Consider the following 19210-nt stretch of genomic DNA (forward strand, 5'->3'; position numbering starts at 1 on the left):
AGACCATGCAAAAGGACTCTTTGTTAGTCACAATTGGGGGGATATAATCCCATATAATGTTTCTACAATGATTAGAGTGTATGGTTTTTTGGGAAAACCTCATGTTCTACCTTTCCATGTGCCTTTGAAGATAGGGATAGCAAAATTACTGTGGCAAATTGGAACTATTGAAGAAAGAGACATGATTGGTAAAAGTAAAGGTACTTTCTTCCCATTTGTCACTCTAGCACATGATTTTGTTTTTGTAAGGAAGGGATGGAGACACCTCAATTTATTTTTGAATAAATACAATATGGCATAATCCCATGCAAGGTAAATTGATCTAGAGGGATTCTATGATCTTTTGAGGGAGAGAACAAAAGCCAAAAGTATTACACAAGTATACTTCCCTGAAGATATTATTAGGAATATCTTCTCCTTACAGGAATAGGAGGTTAGGAAAGAGAAATGGATAGTATTTAGTAAAGTTCTAGAATTCATTAATGCTTTTGGCCCTGATTATAATCCTTTAAAAGACAAAAAATATTGGGGGGTCAGAACGCATGTATTAATGAATAATTTTACTACAATGATGCAAACTATGAATGAGAAGAAGGCTACATATGTTAAAGCCTATCCTGATAGAGCAACGGAGGTGGAGAGAAGAATACATAGTAGGATGATAGTTGCTCTAGGTCAGTACACATTGTAGAAGAGGGCAGGATACATTGTAGTTCAAAATATACAACAGGTTCCCCCTCACAGAAGGCCAAGGCCAGAGAGCCCACCTGCAACTAGTGCTCCAAAAAGGCACAAATTGGAACAAGGATCTTCTTCTCATGTAGAAGAGTATTCCCCAACCCAAACCTCAATCATAATAGAAGATGAAGCACCTTTAAGAGAGAAACTAAGAAAAATGGGTGGGGAAGGGGATGTAATTGTTACTTCTGCAGACATGGAAAGAGGGGTTCCTCAAGAGCCTCCTATGCCCTTCTTGGACCTCATAGTTGCTGACTATCAAGGTAAGGAAATAGACCCAATCATTGCTCAAGCCTCACAAAAGTTCATAGATGATGAGAATTTTGTTAAATCTAGGGCTTTTGCACAGTTTTTGTTCAGAAATAATATAGGAAATTTTGAAAAAATGTGTAGGAAAATAAAGGTAGAACATCCTGGAAAACTAGATTCTAATAGTCAGGAAGAGGTAAAATCTAAATTTTTGAGTGACTTTTCCTAGTTAACACCTAAGGCCAGGAGGCAATTAGTTAGGGAGTCAGAAGTTCTAATTTTACCTGAGTGGGGCATAGCTAATGCTATGCTTTTTTATTCAATTAGAAAGGAGAAAAATGTGCAATATAAGACAGAGGAAAAAATATTACAAGCACTTAGGGGAATCAAATTCAGCAATGATCATCAAGCCCTGGTAATTTGGTTAATTGAAAAAATAGATAAGACTAGAATACAAGAAATTTCTAGTGTAGAACATACTGGTACTCTCACAATATATAGGGCTAATGAAGTGGGTAGTCAACAAATCACTAGAATGGCTAAAGAAATACTAGAGTTTGGGGATGTGGTGTCTGGAAAAGAACAAAGTAGGTTCTTAGAACTCAATGCCAAATTTGAAGAAGTACTAAAGGCTTATGAGGAAAGCGGGAAACAGATACAATTACTGGAAAATCAGATATCTCAAATGGATAAGCAACTTGAGAAGAGAAAGATGGGAGAACCCAGCAAACCAAGAATTGTGTATCCTCAACCACCAGTTGAGCCATTTAAGTCAACTCCTATTGTTGAAATATCGGATACCCCATAGAGGCTTGAGTTCTATATTGCAAAAGAATTTGAAAAGGAAAGAAACAAATTACGGGAAATGCATATAGAATTGAATAATCAATATGAAGAAAAACTTAGGCAAGTTGTTATGTACTTGGTAGATAGAATTGAGTGGCCAACATTTTATGATCAGTTGGCAAGAATTGTAGCTATATGGAATGAAATAAAAGGAGATGAAGATAAATTGAGACCCATTGTACAGAAGTGGAGTGAAAGAAATAATGACATTACTACTATGTGCATATCTATCATCCAGTTACCATGTCACCAAATAGAAAATATTTTTTATCTACTTAATAGGCTGGAGGATTTTGATAATAAACGGGTTTCTATTCAAAAGAGAATAACAATTTGCCTCTCCAAGTACATAGCTGAAAAGTTTGACCTTTTCCTAGTGCTTTTAAAAGTGTTGATAAAATAAAAGAAAATGGAGAATGGAAAAAGGAATTAGATGAAATATTGTGCCAAAGAATGAATAATGTTGTAAATGAAAAGGGGTATATACTACGGGCAATGACCAATGAAGAGCTGGTCAAAGTGCAATTATTTTACAATGTTATCAGGAAGGACCTCGTTGAAATAGAAGCAATTGGAAATTTTGTAATAAAAGCGCAGAGGGAAATCCTAAACTTTGATTGGCCTGATGACACTACTTTCAATGAGTGGAAAGAGAAATTTATGTTTTTTACAATAGATGGAAAAAAATGATGGGGTAGAGGAAGATGCAGAGGTAACTGTTACTTTAATAGTCCATGATGAAGACAATGAGAACCCCTGAGTTGAGGTGAGCTTGTAGGTAACAAAACATGACATGTCACTCTCGAGCCTAATAGCCTCGTACTTTGAAGAATTAGAATAACATGAGAACAAATCATTGATTTCACAATTTTGATGTATAACAGAAAAGTAGCCTGCCTAAAAAGAATATTTTGATGTAAAAACTTTTTTGTTACACAAAATTTATGTCCTTTTGTGACTGTTTGTGAAATGTAAATATCTTTTGTTTAGCTTACATCTGTCAGTTCTCTATGCCTGAAGCTTGTTGCATCTCACTCTATTTAAGTGAGATTCCAAGGCTAGAGAAGGGTCTGATTTCATTGATAATTTTGGTCTATACTGAATATGGTTTAGTCCAGTTTATTAGTGCAAAACTTATGATGTATTTTCTCTGCAAATACTTGGGAATATATTGATGTTACAGGGGTCTAATGTTTTTTCTAGAGTCATTCTAAGTTTTTATTAAAATTGTATACAATTTTCAAAGAAGATTAATACAAAGTTGAATTGTCCCCATATTTGTTATTGCTGAATTTTTTCTCCATTGTTATTACCTAGTCATTCTGATGTTGTATGAGCAAAGCTTGTCCAATTGAATGCAATTCACTTAGATTGTATGTCAATTCATTATTGCTATTGATTCAATGAATTAAGTAAATGCTCTAGTGAATTTGATAGGGTTGCTAAGGTAATAGGAAGGATGTCTATAAGAATGAATTCCAGGAAGAATTGTTGATAGTATTGGTTGTAATGCAATCAATTAGATATCTAAATTGAAGTAGACTCTGAATCCCAATGGATGAAGCACTGATCTAGTTAATCCAATCCATAGATAGAGAGATCATGAATAAGCACCAATTCTAGAATCAAAATCAATTTTATTTTACCATTTGAAGAGTTTCAAAGAGGGTTAGCACTTTTTTACATCTTATTTTTGAGTCTTAGATAGCTACTATTTTCAGAAATATTTGTAAACCTAAGGAGAATTGTGACCAAATATGCTTCTAAGGGATGTATATCATTTGAAAATGTCAAGGAATGGATAAACTATGTATATGTCAGAGGTAGGAAATGAGAATCAGAATGAAACTAAAAGGATTCTCATACAACATCATTCATTTGAATCATCCCCTAGGTATACCTACCTTGGTTCTGCAAAGCCTACAGAGTAGAAAACAAGTCTTGGTTTTGTTGAAGTTGGATCCAAATAATATGCATACATAATTGTTAATGGGAATTAGCTAGTTCCTAGATTTGTGAGTATTATTATCTTAGTATTGAGCTTTTGTTGTTCAGTAGTTGAAAAACACCAACACTCTTAGCAAGGATATAATCGTGATGAGTGAAGTTAGATAGTAATAGTAGACAACCTAATGATGATGTCAGTGAGTGCGTAAGGTCCGAGGTCGCACATGTGAGAAGTTGTATTTACTGTGAGCCAACAGTATTTTGTAATTGCGAAAAGATGTAATGAATTGTAATATCTTAATGAGGTCTTATTATAATTAATTGGGAAAGCCTCAAGGTCGACTCAATGAATTATTTTGAGGATATGGTATAAAGGAAGGTTATTTTCCTTGTGATGAATTGTGAATGTGTGTAAGAGTAAGCAAACTTGTATTATGATATTCGAAGTTGATAAATGCATGTAAGTGATCAAACAGATCAGTAAGATGTGAAGATTTGGTATTGAGATATAAGGAAGTGTTTAGTGCAGTATTGGCATAGTAAGAGGACAAAGAAAGAGTTCGAGTTGCAAATATGAATTTCATTTCTATTATTCCAAAAAGAATAATAGAAAGATTTGTTGGACAGTGAGTTCGGAAGTCTTGCCCTTGAAGTTGTTTGGACAATGGGTCCATCTGCATTCTACAACTCCTAACAAGGTTGGCACAACTCCTAACAAAGTTGGAATCTCCTAATAGGGATTCAAAGTCTCCTAACAGGGACTGATATGTACTAAATTTATTTCATTGGCTCCTAATAGAGTTCATCCTCTTACAAGGAACTTTTATAAGTAAAACATTTTGTGGGTACCATCCCCACCGAGGTTTTCCCTCTGATCAAGGATTTCCCATATTAACATATCTAGTGTTATTGTTTATGTGCATCTTCTTATGGTTGTTGATTATATTGTTCACATGCTTAAGGTTTAATAAGGTTGATAAAAGTGATATTGATCTTATAACTAATTCACCCTCTCCCCCCCCCCCCCAAACTCAATTATCTTGGTGGACTTCACTTTCTAACACATTCACCTCACCTAAAGCATCCTCCTACTGCCACCAAATAGAGGATAGATTGCTCCCATATGGGCGCAATCCAAAGCATCAATGTAAACTCTATAACCATGTCTTCACTCCTACATTATTTGTATCTCCCTTAAATGTGGGTGGATGGAGTTATATCAACTACCTAATCTCATCTCTTATGTCTCTACAAAATCTCTCCACTATACGTATCAGTGGGTTGGGACAATATCTGATGAACTAACTCTACCTCATGAACACCCTAACCCTTAGCATGACTAGGTGGACTCCTACTCTTCTCCCTAATCACAGTCCTATGACTACCTATAATCTATTGTTCTAACTGTGGAGGTACTGGTGGTAACCTCTGTTGAACTACTCCAATCAAATTATGAAGGGCATCCAAAATCACCTGATCAGGATTCGGAGGTGGCTTAGGTGGGGGTACATGTACCCCTCTAGAAACCTCAACCTCCTGCTTTACTTCACCATGTGTCTCACGAGCCTCTAGGAGCTCCACCCCATCGACCAACTTGTGTAACAACTGGCATCCTACACAAAGGTTTAAATTTTACATGAGACATAGTAGGTTTTAAGCTTCTAGTATTATAGGGGGGAACTTGAGCGGGTCCCACCCCTATCCTAACTCCCCAAGGCGTGTGGCATTAATTAATATAGGTTTTTTTTAATATCACCCACGATGGAGGGTAGGGTACATTTCCTTAGGCAGGGTTTACAACTATCACCTCCCTTATTGTTATGGGAGCGTGTGTGATGAGTATTTAGGGGTAAGTAAGTAAGTATGTATGTATATGTATATATATTTTTTACTTTAATTTATTTATATTATAAGTAATAAATTTTATAATATGATAATGTTAGTTATGTTATTGATTTTGTATATTATTTTTTTAATATAATTTATTTATTGTGTATTAGTGAATATGTTTAATATATTATTAAATGTTATTTAATAATATGTATTTTGTGTAATATATATATGTGTGTTTGCGTGTGTAAATTTAATATATGTTATTTAATAGAAATTTCATGATTAGTTTATTTATATATTAAAATATCTAATTTATTTTAAATCATACAAAATTTGATGTGTTCAATACTTAATAGATATATATTATTTCATGAAATTAAAATTATTTGTTGAATACAAATTAACAAACAAAATTATATAGTATGGGAGTTAAATTAAATGTATTTAGAATAATAGTTTTATATTATAAGAATATATATTTAAGAGTATTCGTAATGATTTATGAGAGCCAACCAAAATTAAAATATGAATTGTAGCATTTGAATTTATTAATTGGTAATTTGGTAAAGCCATAAATTCTAATTGTGACCCCTTTGGGAATTAGAATTCTAAACATTATGAGTTAACATAGACTAGAAAACAATATGAAAATCCAGATCATTATCAATATCATATAGTTAGTGAACTTTGAAAATTAAGAAATTTTAAGCCAAAACAAGTTTCTCTTAAGCATTCATTTTGTTCATGAACCATTTAATCATTTCATTTGTTTAATCATCCCACTGAAATTAACCATTATTCCCAACTTTTTACCCCAAACATTGTAAAACCAATCATCAAGGAAATTTCTTGCTCATAAGAATTTCAAGTATGTAAATCGAAAAAAAAAGAAGCAACACTCTTTAACCCTATTTTGTTCCAATTTAATCGCTTCAATCATGTGTGTTCCGATTTAAGCCTATTATGTTCCAATTTAATGGCTTCAATCATGTCTGTTCCAATTGGAGAAAGGGTGAGGACATTACCGCCAAGCGATGGGCTCTTACCTTACAAACCAGGGTTTGGGCCACTGTATTCTAAACTATGAACTATCTCTAGTTCCTTGTCCACCTCCATTGGCATTGGCTCCTGCACTACAACCCACATCTTTCCTTTCAAAAATTCCTCCAAAATTGCCTTACATGGTGGCTTACTTTTTTGTGTATCACTAGAAATCCCTTCATTGTTGTCAAAAGTGGCATTAGCAATCTTCTCCTTTGCATCATGAGACGACATTCCCATCTCAAACCGACCTAAAATCGCTTGAGCACATACAAATTGCAGGACAATCAAACTAAGGACATGCAAGAAAATCATACACCAGATGTCCCTTGATTTGCAAATAGGACACGTAGAACAAACAACGAGAAGTATAAATGCCACCCCACTTGCAGAGTGGAATTCGTTTATAATTCTATTGAATAGTGGTGCATATATGTTGCACCATCTACTTCTATTGAATAGTGGTGCATATATATTGCACCATAAGTAGACAGTGCCCTTGTAGACCTATTCCTTTTGTTCCTATTCCCCTTTTGTTCAAATGTTTTTGATAGCTTATTTTTTGAAAATTTGAAAAAACATTCACTAAAAGACGAGAAGTATCTGATGAAAGCCCCACACAGAAAGGCACTTTTGTTCAGATATTTTTGATAGGTTGCATATTCTTTGAAATTTTGAAAAAACATTCACTAAAAGAGAAGAATGTGCTGAAAGCCCCACATAAAAAGTGCTACAAGGCACTTTTCGTCTCTACATATGATCATAACCTAACAGCGTGACCTAACAGCGATGACTTCAACAGCAAAGGTCGTAGCTAGTTGCAACGACTGGTTAGATTCCAGCTAATATAACATTTGACGTTGCTTAAGAATGGGTTAAATGTTTCAGAGAACAAATAGCGACTGCAAATTACCTTATGATAAACCCACTGCAGAACACCCTCCTTCATACTATTCTAGGGCTTTCCCTACTAGTTATAAGGCAGGCAAGGAACAAAAAGTATTTCAAATATTCAGTTTTAAAAGCTTTTCTTACCTTCCGAAGGCCCGCAAGCCCCATTAAATTGATTTTTAGAGTCTCAGAGAGTCCGCACGCACAGCATACTCCAAATGCCACAAAGACAAATACAAACCATCTGTCCACCATGCCTGACAACAAAAACCACCATACACAACAACGTATACTTTATTTCAATCAGAAAAGATTTTTGATTCAGAGACATTTTTTGGCATTTCAAAATTTAAAAGAGATTGATGCTTCTAAACCTTTTCAATTTCTGGATATTCTTTCGGCTTTCTTGGTTCAAAAGAATCTGTCAGACCTGATTCAGATAGCAACTGACTGACAAACTTTATTATTTTAATTGAAAAATATGAGTACAAGCAGAATCAGTTGATGCATTAAATTTTTTATTGAATACTGCAGAAAAGTAACAGAAGCAACATAAACGATTCAGCACAAGTTGAGATTCAAAACCACTCAATTTCACAAAAGATTCGGCCAACATGACAGAGATATTCAAAATCACCCAATCCCTCACATCAGAGTATAAGGAAAGTTTTTTCTGTACAAAAATGACGTGTACTGTATACGAAAACAAAAAAACTCAAAGCGCTATTGTTCATCATTGCAGGTCCAGACAATGTCTTTGAGACCAGGTCGGAGCTCCTGATTGCAAAAGTTGTTATACTCAAGCGTATCACCCCCTGCCTTACTGACCTCAACAACAAACAGAGAGGGGGTGACCTCAAAAATTTCTGCGGCGATTGACAGGTGCCCTTTTCTCCCCTGCTCGGAGCCCTGCATCTTCATCCTCGAATCCCCTCTTTTCTTCACAGTGAAGCTGAAAAGCTTTGCGATTTCCTCTAGTTTTGAGATTATGCTGGATGCCGGCTGCGTCGACATGAAACGCGACTCCGCCTTCTTCTTATTCTCCTTCTCAAAGAGGCCGGAAAGATTGAATCCGGGAGACTGAGAGATTATATCGAAAGCATTCAGGCAAGTCGGCTTGGATTCTGCAGGCTTGGGCTTTGGTTCCTCCGGGGAGGATCCAAAGGCGGAATCCACATCAACGAGATCAATTTCGTCATCTTGCATAGCAGGCTGCGCGGGTTTGAAGCCCTTCTTGAACCAGTTCACCTCCATTAACCTTGGTACGGTTATCCGCCCCTTGGGATTAGGGTTTAGAAGACAGTAAATCAGCTTCACCGCCGTAGATGAAAACCATGGCGGACATTTGAATTCCCCTTTGTAAATCTTCTTGTACATGACCATAAGATTGGCATCATGAAACGGCAAATATCCAGCCATGAGAACGAACAGGATGACGCCACAGGACCAGATATCGGCCTTAGCGCCATCGTAGCCCTTCTTCACAATCACCTCGGGTGCCACGTAGGCAGGCGTCCCGCAGGTCGTATGGAGCAGCCCGTCCTGGCGGAACTGCTCTGGCAAAGCGCTGAGACCAAAGTCGGAAACCTTCAGATCTCCATTTTCGTCAAGTAACAGATTTTCCGGCTTGAGATCTCGGTGATAAACCCCTCGGCTGTGACAGAAATCCACTGCGCTGATGAGCTGCTGGAAATACTTTCTGGCTTCATGCTCTTTCAATTTACCCTTCTGGACCTTGTTAAACAGCTCTCCGCCCTTGACATACTCCATGACAAAGTAAATCTTCGTCTTGGACGCCATGACTTCATAGAGCTGAACAATATTCGGATGCCGAACCAGTCTCATGACAGAAATCTCCCTCTTGATTTGCTCAATCATGCCGATCTGCATAATCTTTTCCTTGTCCATGACCTTGATCGCCACACTTTGGCCCGTCTTCACATGTACAGCATAATAAACCTTGGCAAAGTTTCCTTGGCCAAGCTGCTTCCCTAATTCATACTTCCCCATCAAAACATTTGCTTTCGAAGTCTCCATTTTTACTCCAAATTGCTCAGAAAGAACAATCAGCCACAGTCAAAATCTTAAATATTCAAAGACTCCGGCTCCGATCAGCAGCAGTTGCTAGACGAAATCCTTTTCAAGTTTTATTTTTCTCAGCCGTCATCCATGAAATCCCTCAGAGACAGCCCAAGGAAAACCATTCCGTTTCGGAGAATTACCACGCCATTCCTCCACGCCAGATCAATGGCGGCTTCTGCTCCCTCCACGTCCGCCGCCTCTTTCAAAACGCAAACCCTAGAAACGGAGACACAGGCCCTCATCGTGCTGCATCCCAAGATCCGTTTTTGAGAAACCCTCCGAATGAATGGAAAGGATTGCAGATTTCAAGAAATACAGAGCTTTGGTTCCTGGCCTAATAAAGGAAAAGAGGTCGGTTACCGTATTTATAGACCGACTCGTCCCGCATAATAATTGGACAACGAAATCAAATATTTATTTTCCAAACGAGACCAAGGCAAGTTGCATATGCGGAACAAGTGTTCCCCGACGCTTGCGTGCCACCCAGGCGGCTGTGGACCGTTGATCATCTTCTTCTTGTTTTCTTCGAACTCACGAGACTCCTCTGCCACATCAACTACTCTACGTGTTCTACTGAATAGTAACCGAGCGTGATATTTTTTTATTGGGCATGCCACCATTTCACAAAATACATGGGATTTATTTGCTAAGTTTAACCCTCAAGTTAAGCAAGGCATTCCCCTTAACAAATACTAAGCATATTTTCTTCCAACCCCTTCTATTGATTTTTTAAAAAAAATTGTATTGGAATCCTTTCAGTTGTTTTCCAGTTTTAAAGTTCTGTTCACATTTGTTTCCTTGATAAATTGAAATAGTTTTGAATAAATCTATTAAGAATCAACTCTGGTTGAGTGAAGTCTCCACATTACAAAAAGATAAGGTTGATATTATAGCACATGTTTCAATTACAAGTTGATTTAGTTATTCAATTAACCATTTATTCTTTCCCTTCCAACATGATTTAACTTGTCAACATTAGAACCATAAATAGGGATATGAATGCATTTCTTACATGCATTTAATGAGTCTTGTCTTTGTAGTTAAAAAGTTAGAAAGAAGGGATATTGTTTGCATATTTTTTCTATGATTATAGGTAAATGGAGTCTTCATTTTTTATTTTTTATTGAAACAAAGCAAATTTACAAAGAATAACAGCTACACGAGGTAGCTGGAAGAGAGATACAACATATAAAACAAATCACTACAAAACAACTGGCATTACATTGAAAGGACATGACGAAATACTTTGCAAAGGTCCATATAGCAGTCACTTTGAAGCTGATTCACTTGGTCTTTAAGTTGTTGTAGCTGAGCCATGGCCGACGGATTCCTTTTAGATAAATCTGATATTTGAGACAACAAAAAAGCAACTTGAAAAACTACATCAGAGTATAACATTAAGATGCCTCTTTCCTGCAAATAATTGCCTGAAAAAACAACACTGCATCTAGTTTTCCAAATATGTCTTAGGATAACTTGCCTAATAGAATCGGAAATAACATCCTTATGAAGGCCAAAACCAAGGAGAGCTTCCTTCCAATTCCATTTATGGTGAAAAATAGCTGAAAAGTTTTTAAAGATAACATTCCATTGCTTTTTCACATAGGGGCAGTTCCAAAATATATGTTTCATATTTTTCGTATACAAACAAAAAGGGCATCGAATTGGTTGCACTACAATGTATTTTAATTTGTCACCAACAGGTAATTTGTGGTGTAAAACCTTCCAGGCTAGCAATTGTGAATCCGTATCAGGTTTGGATTTCTAAACTTGTGCACTCATATTGATCCATCTCTTCATACTAAATCTGCATTTCCATTTCTGATTGAGACGGGAGAGGATAGACCAATGAGGTATAAATGGAGTCTTCATTATAGTTTTGAAAAGTTACTATATTTTCTATAGTTGTTCACACTAGCTATGAACATTGTGGATCAAATTGTTTAGAACAATTACAAGTGTCACATTTGACTAAAAATTAAACAAAGAAACTTTTAGTAAGATTCTAAATTTAATGAAGATAATTGAAAATATAATTTATTATTAATTTCCAATATCTATGATTTAATCATTATGTCAACATACAAAAAAATCTATGCTTTATCATGACATCAGCATTTTGAGAAGTTAAAATTTCTAGAAGATTAATTTTAAAGCTAAGAAGCCCAAAAGTGATAATAAAAATCAAAAATGAAAAATTGTTTGATAAAAATTTATGAAGGTAAAAGTAAAGATTTTTTTAAAAATGTCACGCCAATGTAGCATATATCGGGGACAAATTGCTTTCTTGTTTTTATTATGATTTTTTATCTATGGCTGAAATAATTATTTAATCAGAGGGTCCCCAAGGGTTATAGTTTGTTTGTTTGTTGCATATACATTTTTTTTTATCAAGTCTAAAATAATTAATGTTTAAAATCTAAGGATTTTAATGGAAATAATTCTTAAATTTTATCATGAAAATTATGTTTATTTATTAATTAAATTGTATTCATCTCGACATTAGTCTATACTTTTTCAAAAATATGTTAATAATATATTTCACATTAGTTTAACTCAACCTTTATTTTAATAGAAAAAATAAAATAAAAAATTTATAAGTTATTGAAGAAAATCATATAAAGAAGAAGTGATATTTAAATGAAGATAGCTAATGTTAATTTATGGATCAATTTTAAATTGGAAAGTCGATTCAAACATACTATTTCAACAAAAAATAATAATTTAAATTTAGTATTTTAAATTAGATAAGTAATGTTATTTGTATTGCTCAATCTTAAATTAAGCGTATCAAAATTTTGGATTCTATATTTAAAAGATATTTTGTTAATGGATAACTGAAATTCTTTTAATAATAAATATTTGAAAAGAAAAATTAAAGCAAAATAAAATTGTTTTTTATAAGAATGCAAATCTAATAGTCAATAAGATAATTGATTTATCATCCTCGATTCATGATAAAAATAAATAAATCGACATATGATTTATGTCATTTTGGAGAGCGTTCTTTTCCAAAGATTTTTGCAGGCAAAAAGTGGAAGTTGTGGCACTGAAGAATTTGGCATCTAAGAGGTACAAAAAATTGAGCAACACTATTTCGTGGCAAGGGACCAAAAGCGTGCTGCAAAAGGCAGAGGAAGAGAAGAAGGCAAGAAATGGTAGGGATATTGTGAGCATGGCTATTGTTGTTGTATATATTACAATTTTTTGACTTCAATTTCCACCACCTTGCTCGCATAATGGCTTCCCAAGTCCTTTAGGTACAAGATCCATGAAAGTTCTGGAACTTTCTTTCAAAAGAATTAGAAATTGCAAGAAGTTTCTAGAATTTATTTTCCATAGTTTTTCTTCTAAAAAATCATTTTTACCTCTAGCATAATTGTCTCTAGCCAATCAAAAAATAAGAATTATTGATTCAAAATTATTTAAAAAATGAATTGCTTCTTCAACTTTAGAAATTCATTCATTAGCTTGGATTATAAAAATTAATTCTGCCCACTATTGAAAACATTAGTACCCTGCCTTATGCAAGGTAGGGACTAATATGAAAGAGTTTGGAGTAGTCAAATAAGACTTGGATTCAAATTTCAAAATAATATCAATAAAAAGTATGACTTTACTTGTAAAAGATCCTTAACAATATTATTAGATTTAAAGGACTTAACCTTCTCACTATGATTATAGCAATAATCACCCTGTACCATCATTTCCAAGATTGTACTCTATCAACATTAATTGTAGCCAATGCAAAGGAGGACTAGGAATAATAGATCCAAGAACATAAGGATTTTGTATGGCATCCAAATGGATAATCAGAGCTACTCATGGGAATGAGCCATGGAAGATACTCATACGAAACCGTATTGATCTCGGTACTATGAAAGGTAAATGGCAGCATGTGAGCTGACTTGATAAAGTGCTTCACGCCCCTTTCTTTTCAATCAAGGCCTCCTTCTCGCTTCAGTTTATATGGAGAGTTTGGCATAATATTGTTGTCTTTTGTAATGCCACACTTAGGGATCCTTAGAACAAGGATGAAATACAAACAAGATTTTAAAAAAAAATTAAAACAAGCATGGAAGCACAAGACAATCAACATACGTGGATCATAAAGATTGCAATGGAAGACTAACCAACAACTAAACACCAAAGATCTCCAAGTGACACCACTAACAAAAAAAACATAAACAAGAAAACATAAGAGAACAACCAAGGTAAACGACAAAAGATAACTCCAAAAATTGGCTAAGTCTGAAATCTTCAAGCCCTGAAATTTGGCTAGGTCTATATTTTTGAAGCCCTAAAATTTCCTAGGATCTTTATCTTAGCTTGTAGAGGTCTGGAACCTATCTCAAAAGACTTTTTGCATATATTAAAATGTATCATAAGGAATTAAATATATGTCATCTTAAATTATATATTTTAAACCCCTTAGGAAATCTGTTTTGAACTAGGAAGGTGTAAAACCTAAAAGGGTGTCCAAAACCAACTTCTAAACTTTTCTTAGACAAGCCTAGATAGCCCCTGTTTTTCACGTGAGGCCTATAGAGTGCCAAATTCTCATGCAAAGATGTGCTACACACCTCATGAGAACTTGTCATCCATGCAAGAAAGTGCACAATGGTGTGACAAAGTACCAAGCCAACAACACAAACTAGTGTTGGGTTTCGTGCAAGGAAGTGAAAAGTTGCGAGAAGAACCCCAACACACCACATGAGGACTTGCATTCTCACGTGAGAAACTACAAGTTTGCACGAGAAACTAGAATAGCAAGCCAAAAAATAACAAAGGAATAAAACTAGAAAATGAATTCCTCCACACCATGGAGTGCCGAATCCACATTTTGAGGCATAACACTCAAATACAATACTGAAAGACAGAAAGTTGGAAGCAACATCTAACCATCTAATCATACAATGAAGGAAGAGAATAGAAGGGAAACATCATAGAGTACTAAAAGCAACATCGCAGTAAACGAAAATAACATCGCAATGAATAGAATTAACATCGCAATGAGCAGTACAAACAAACTAAATGCACGATTCCTCCCAACCATCAATAACATCATAAGACCATCATGGGCCCTAGCCATCCCTCGCACATAACATCTCAAGCCATTGAACAGATCATAGGTACTATCATAATAGGGACATTAGTATTAAAACATGCTACAACATAGCAAAAAGGAAATCTAACATGCTAGAAGTAAAGCATAAGATAATCCTACAAAGTAGATAACATCACCTATCATATGCTAATCATCATAATAAGGAAATGTGGTTGTAACTAACATCATCTAAATATGATATATAAGCATCCCAATGAAAGCATAAATCACAAGAAAGCATACTCTGGAACCCGAAGCACCAAGTGAAAATATCCAGCAGTGGTCGCACTAGGACAATAGACTATCTCTGTACACCAGTCCCTAGCAATGGTGTAGGTAGCTACACCTCCCAACCATGTGGTACCCATAAGTCCACACCCCTTGTGCTAATGGAGATAATGATCCAACCAAAAACACACAGAACAAACATCCATGGCTAACACACATGCTAGATAGTATGATGATTGAAACTAAGACAAAGACAATGCATGAACTATAGGTCCTAGTCAAACACTCAATAGGCTACTAAGTAGGGGATGATAGCATGGAGAGTTGCTTGGCATTGACAAGCCTAAGCTCAAAACGTGCGAATAGAACTCCCTCAACGGAAGGCTCAAGCATAAAACATTTTTCATTATCTTAAGTTTTATTGCCACTCAATATTTTATTTAGTTATCACTTATATAAAGCTCCCGTTGCCTTGCCCATGGTGCCATGATCGTCAAGCTAGGAGATAGAAACCCCCTCCATATGCTACCCTACCCTACCCATGCTCATCCAACAATGAGAGCTCATAGACTTGTGAATTCCCAACCCATCCCCAATGATCATAACTTCTAGAAGTACCACACACCCAACAAATGTACACACACATACTCGTGTGTGGTGCACCACCATCATGAAGATCATAATATAGGGATTGGATGAGAACACAAAGCAAGAAGTCACTCAATCGAAAATAGAATCAAGATGATAGATGCAACATGCATCCCAATGCAACATAAAAAAGAAGCAATAAAGATTTGACCGACATCCAAACAGATTGTCTAGGTCCGCAATCAAAACTCATGCCAAGAAAACCTAAAAAATAGGGTGGCATGCAAAACGAGGTAAAAAACCCAAAATTTGGAAAATCTTCAAAATTAAAACACATTTGGCCCTTGGGTGTAAAAACCCCAAAAATCTAAAAATAAAAGCCTTCAAACACCATATGCAAAAACAACTAGCATAATGGCTCAAAACCCCAAACCCTCATCCCAAAAATAGGGAAAAAATTCATACTTGACCAATCGAGCAGAACCAAAAAATAGAAATGGAGGGGAACACTAGTTCTCAACCTCCTAACATATTGCCACAAGAAATAGAAGTTGAAATGGACCAGAAATAATAAAATAGGAAGGGTTTACCTGATAGAAAAAGGGTAGAAACTAAAATCTATAGAATAAAATAAATATTTGGCCAAAATTGTTGAAAGTGATGGCATAGAAAGAACTCCCAAGTCGGATCCAACGAGTTTGATCTTGTGAAAAACCCATGCTCACAGCTCCCAGAACAAGTAGAAATTGAATCCTTTAGAAGAGGATTCCCAAAAGAGCTCTCAAATTTCTATTTTGGAAACGTGAGAAGTGAATAATAAAAACTCTTTTTCAATACTTATTCACTTTTTGAGTGAATATTGATTTGGACACATAGCCAATTAGACTAGGTAGACTCTGACTCGACCCAAATGAAAATAGGATATTCTCCATAACGAGAATTCACTTATGGCAAAGTTGCTAGAAATTAAATCCAAAAAGATTTAAAGCTCAAAAACCCAAAATCATAGAAAATCACTAAATGAGTTTCGTGACAATGTGAACCTGGGTGATCCCACAATAATGGGTTCCACTTTTTGACCAATTTTGACTCTGAAATCAATATTTTTGCAACACACGTCACGTTCAAGTGACTATATCTCCAAAACTATAAATAATTTCAAGATGACATAAACTAGTGATTTTGAGTACTTTGTTCCTACTTTGTAACCATATTTTTTAATCTAAAAAAAAAATTATTTATGTCAATTTTTTTTATCTCCTCCAAAAAGTGGTACATAATAAAATTCAATATTTTAAAAAGTGACAGTCTGTTTGACACACATAAATTTTTTTCTAGAAATGATAATGAAGTAATTCTTTCTGCGTTGGATTTTTAGCACCAATATCCAGTGTTTGAATTTGGTTTAATTTATTTTTGTTGAATATTGTATAGTTTACAAAGTTTTGAAGTGACATGAACCGTAATTCAGACATATGTTCCGTTTGACATAGATAATTTGAAGTCAATTTATCATAAACCATTTTTTTTTTTTTGAATAGAAAGGTATATCAATAAGCCAGTGCCTCCATATTTTTCAAAAAAAATTTGACCTAACTTAATAATTTTCCCAAGGTGTCAAAGTCGGTTGATGTTAAATCGGTAATGAACCTATAATGAGTTAAACTCATATTTGAAAGTCTTAATGATTAAATTATGTAATAAAATTATAGTCGCTGGAAAGCTTGCTCCGAGAAGCACATTTTGACATTTTTTATTTTACAGTAGGAGATCATTCTCCTACAATTATGGCAGTCAAAAGAGCAAAAAAAGAAAAAAAGAAAAAAAGAAAAAAAGGTTAAATTTTTTGTGATTTTGCATGTTTGTGCGAACATGGCGTTCGCGTGAACACGGTTACCATGTTCGCGTGAACCTATGTTCGTGCGAACATGAAAATCATGTTTGCGTGAACATATATATCACACATGTTCACGTGAACATACGAAATATGTTCGCGCGAACATATGGTACACTCAATTTTGAAATTTTGAAATTTTTTTCATTTTTGTTCGTCCCACTAAAGTGGAACTCATTATTGTGGGTTCACCCACCTCTAAATCCACAAACATGCTTACTAGTCTAATAACATAATGCAAATGAGCTCAGATTTAATAATCACTGAAAGGTTTTAATTTAAACAATTTAAAATAAGGATACATCGACCATACAGGGACAACAATGGTAAAAATGAAAAACTAAATCACTAACTCCATGTGCCACTACCAAGGACATAATTCCTACACACTCAAACACATGATCAAGTGCAATTGCATAATGATATCATAGCCGAAGCAATCAATGCATTAAATAACTAATTAATCCATTTACATCACTCACGTTCGCATCAAGTATACAGATACAAGAATGAAATAAATAACCATAGCATGAAATCTATCACATGAACATAATCAGGAGTATGTCCAAATACTAGATGATTAGATATCATCATAGATCTACTATCATCTCAAAATGGCATCAACATGCAAATATGATAAACTAAATAGCATAGCAGTAAAGCATCTATAATACTAAATCAAAGTATAACATCTGACCCTCAGGTCATCTCCAAATACAAATAACAATAAGAGTATCAAGTATCTCTCGAAACAAAATAGGAAAGGTACAGACTGCAAACATGAGAAGCACTACATCTTTTGAGTTGGAAAGGAGACTCTCTTCAAAATGGCTTTAGTTTTTCCACTTCTTCTATCTGGTGGAACAGACACATTCATTATCAGAATCAACCTCTTTCCTTAATGTTTCCAAAGCACTCCCATCATCTGTTTATAAAAGGAATTAGCACAATTAGGGACCTTTGGGATTTCCATTCAATGGATTAGCTATCGTGGCATACACTTAAAACTAAATTCGGTTTGAGGAATGGTTATAAAGCATTCCTAATTTTGGTCCAATCTCTAGTCCCTTTGGAATTGTTTATGAAACTATGCACTCCAATACAATGTAATTTTTTCAAGGATTGGCAATGATTGTCTTCATATCCTTTTTTTTTGTTTCCCTTTAAAGAAGGTTTACTTACATTTTCTTCCTGTAGTGCATGTGAAAGATCAATTGAATTCTAAATGGAAATGTAGATTCAATGAAACTTTTGCCTAAAATTGTCAGCTCAAATTTGGAAAACAAAAATCAATTCAGATGCTCAACTACTCGCTTGGAAGATTTTACATTGCAAGCTTCCCATTGAGGATACGTTGAAATGTATAATGGTCCAGCTAGTCAATTGCCCATTCTACTATAAATCAGAGAGCATGAGACATATTTTTTGGGACTACCAGTTTGTGAAGAAGCAATGGAACTCTATTTTCAAATATTTGAATGTTATTTTTTATCACAAGCTAAGTTGGAAAGAGGCTCTTCTGGGGGTTGGTTTACATAAAAATGTTATTGCTAATGGTGTGCGGTAGTTTATATTATTCCATATATGGAGAACAAGATGTACAACAATATTTAGTAATCACAATAGCCCTCATCTAGAATGTGTACCTTTAAGGCTTTATTCAGACATTTTCTATTGTCTGATATCTCTTTTCTCTCAACTATGGGTTACTGCTGAAAAAGATTTGAGACTGGATTTTTAGATTCAACAAATTAAAGCTCATATCA

General features: G+C 34.9%; 1 protein-coding gene across 1 annotated transcript; it reads right to left on the reverse strand.

Moving 5' to 3' along the window:
* Positions 1-8116: 8116 nt before the first annotated feature.
* On the reverse strand, positions 8117-9582 carry LOC149559284 (CBL-interacting protein kinase 5-like). The gene has a single exon (XM_089833204.1). The coding sequence runs from the start codon at positions 9580-9582 to the stop codon at positions 8269-8271; it is 1314 nt and encodes a 437-aa protein (XP_089689330.1). The 3' UTR covers positions 8117-8268.
* Between the last annotated feature and the right edge of the window lie 9628 nt (positions 9583-19210).

The sequence above is a fragment of the Cupressus sempervirens genome, chromosome 5 (genome assembly GCF_028749045.1).
Source record: "Cupressus sempervirens isolate cs-2001-9-10 chromosome 5, ASM2874904v1, whole genome shotgun sequence".
Lineage (NCBI taxonomy): Eukaryota > Viridiplantae > Streptophyta > Pinopsida > Cupressales > Cupressaceae > Cupressus > Cupressus sempervirens.

What these genes read in the sequence shown, in the direction of transcription:
- LOC149559284 (XM_089833204.1), bottom strand. Translation starts at nt 9,582, where the DNA reads ATGGAGACTTCGAAAGCAAATGTTTTGATGGGGAAGTATGAATTAGGG.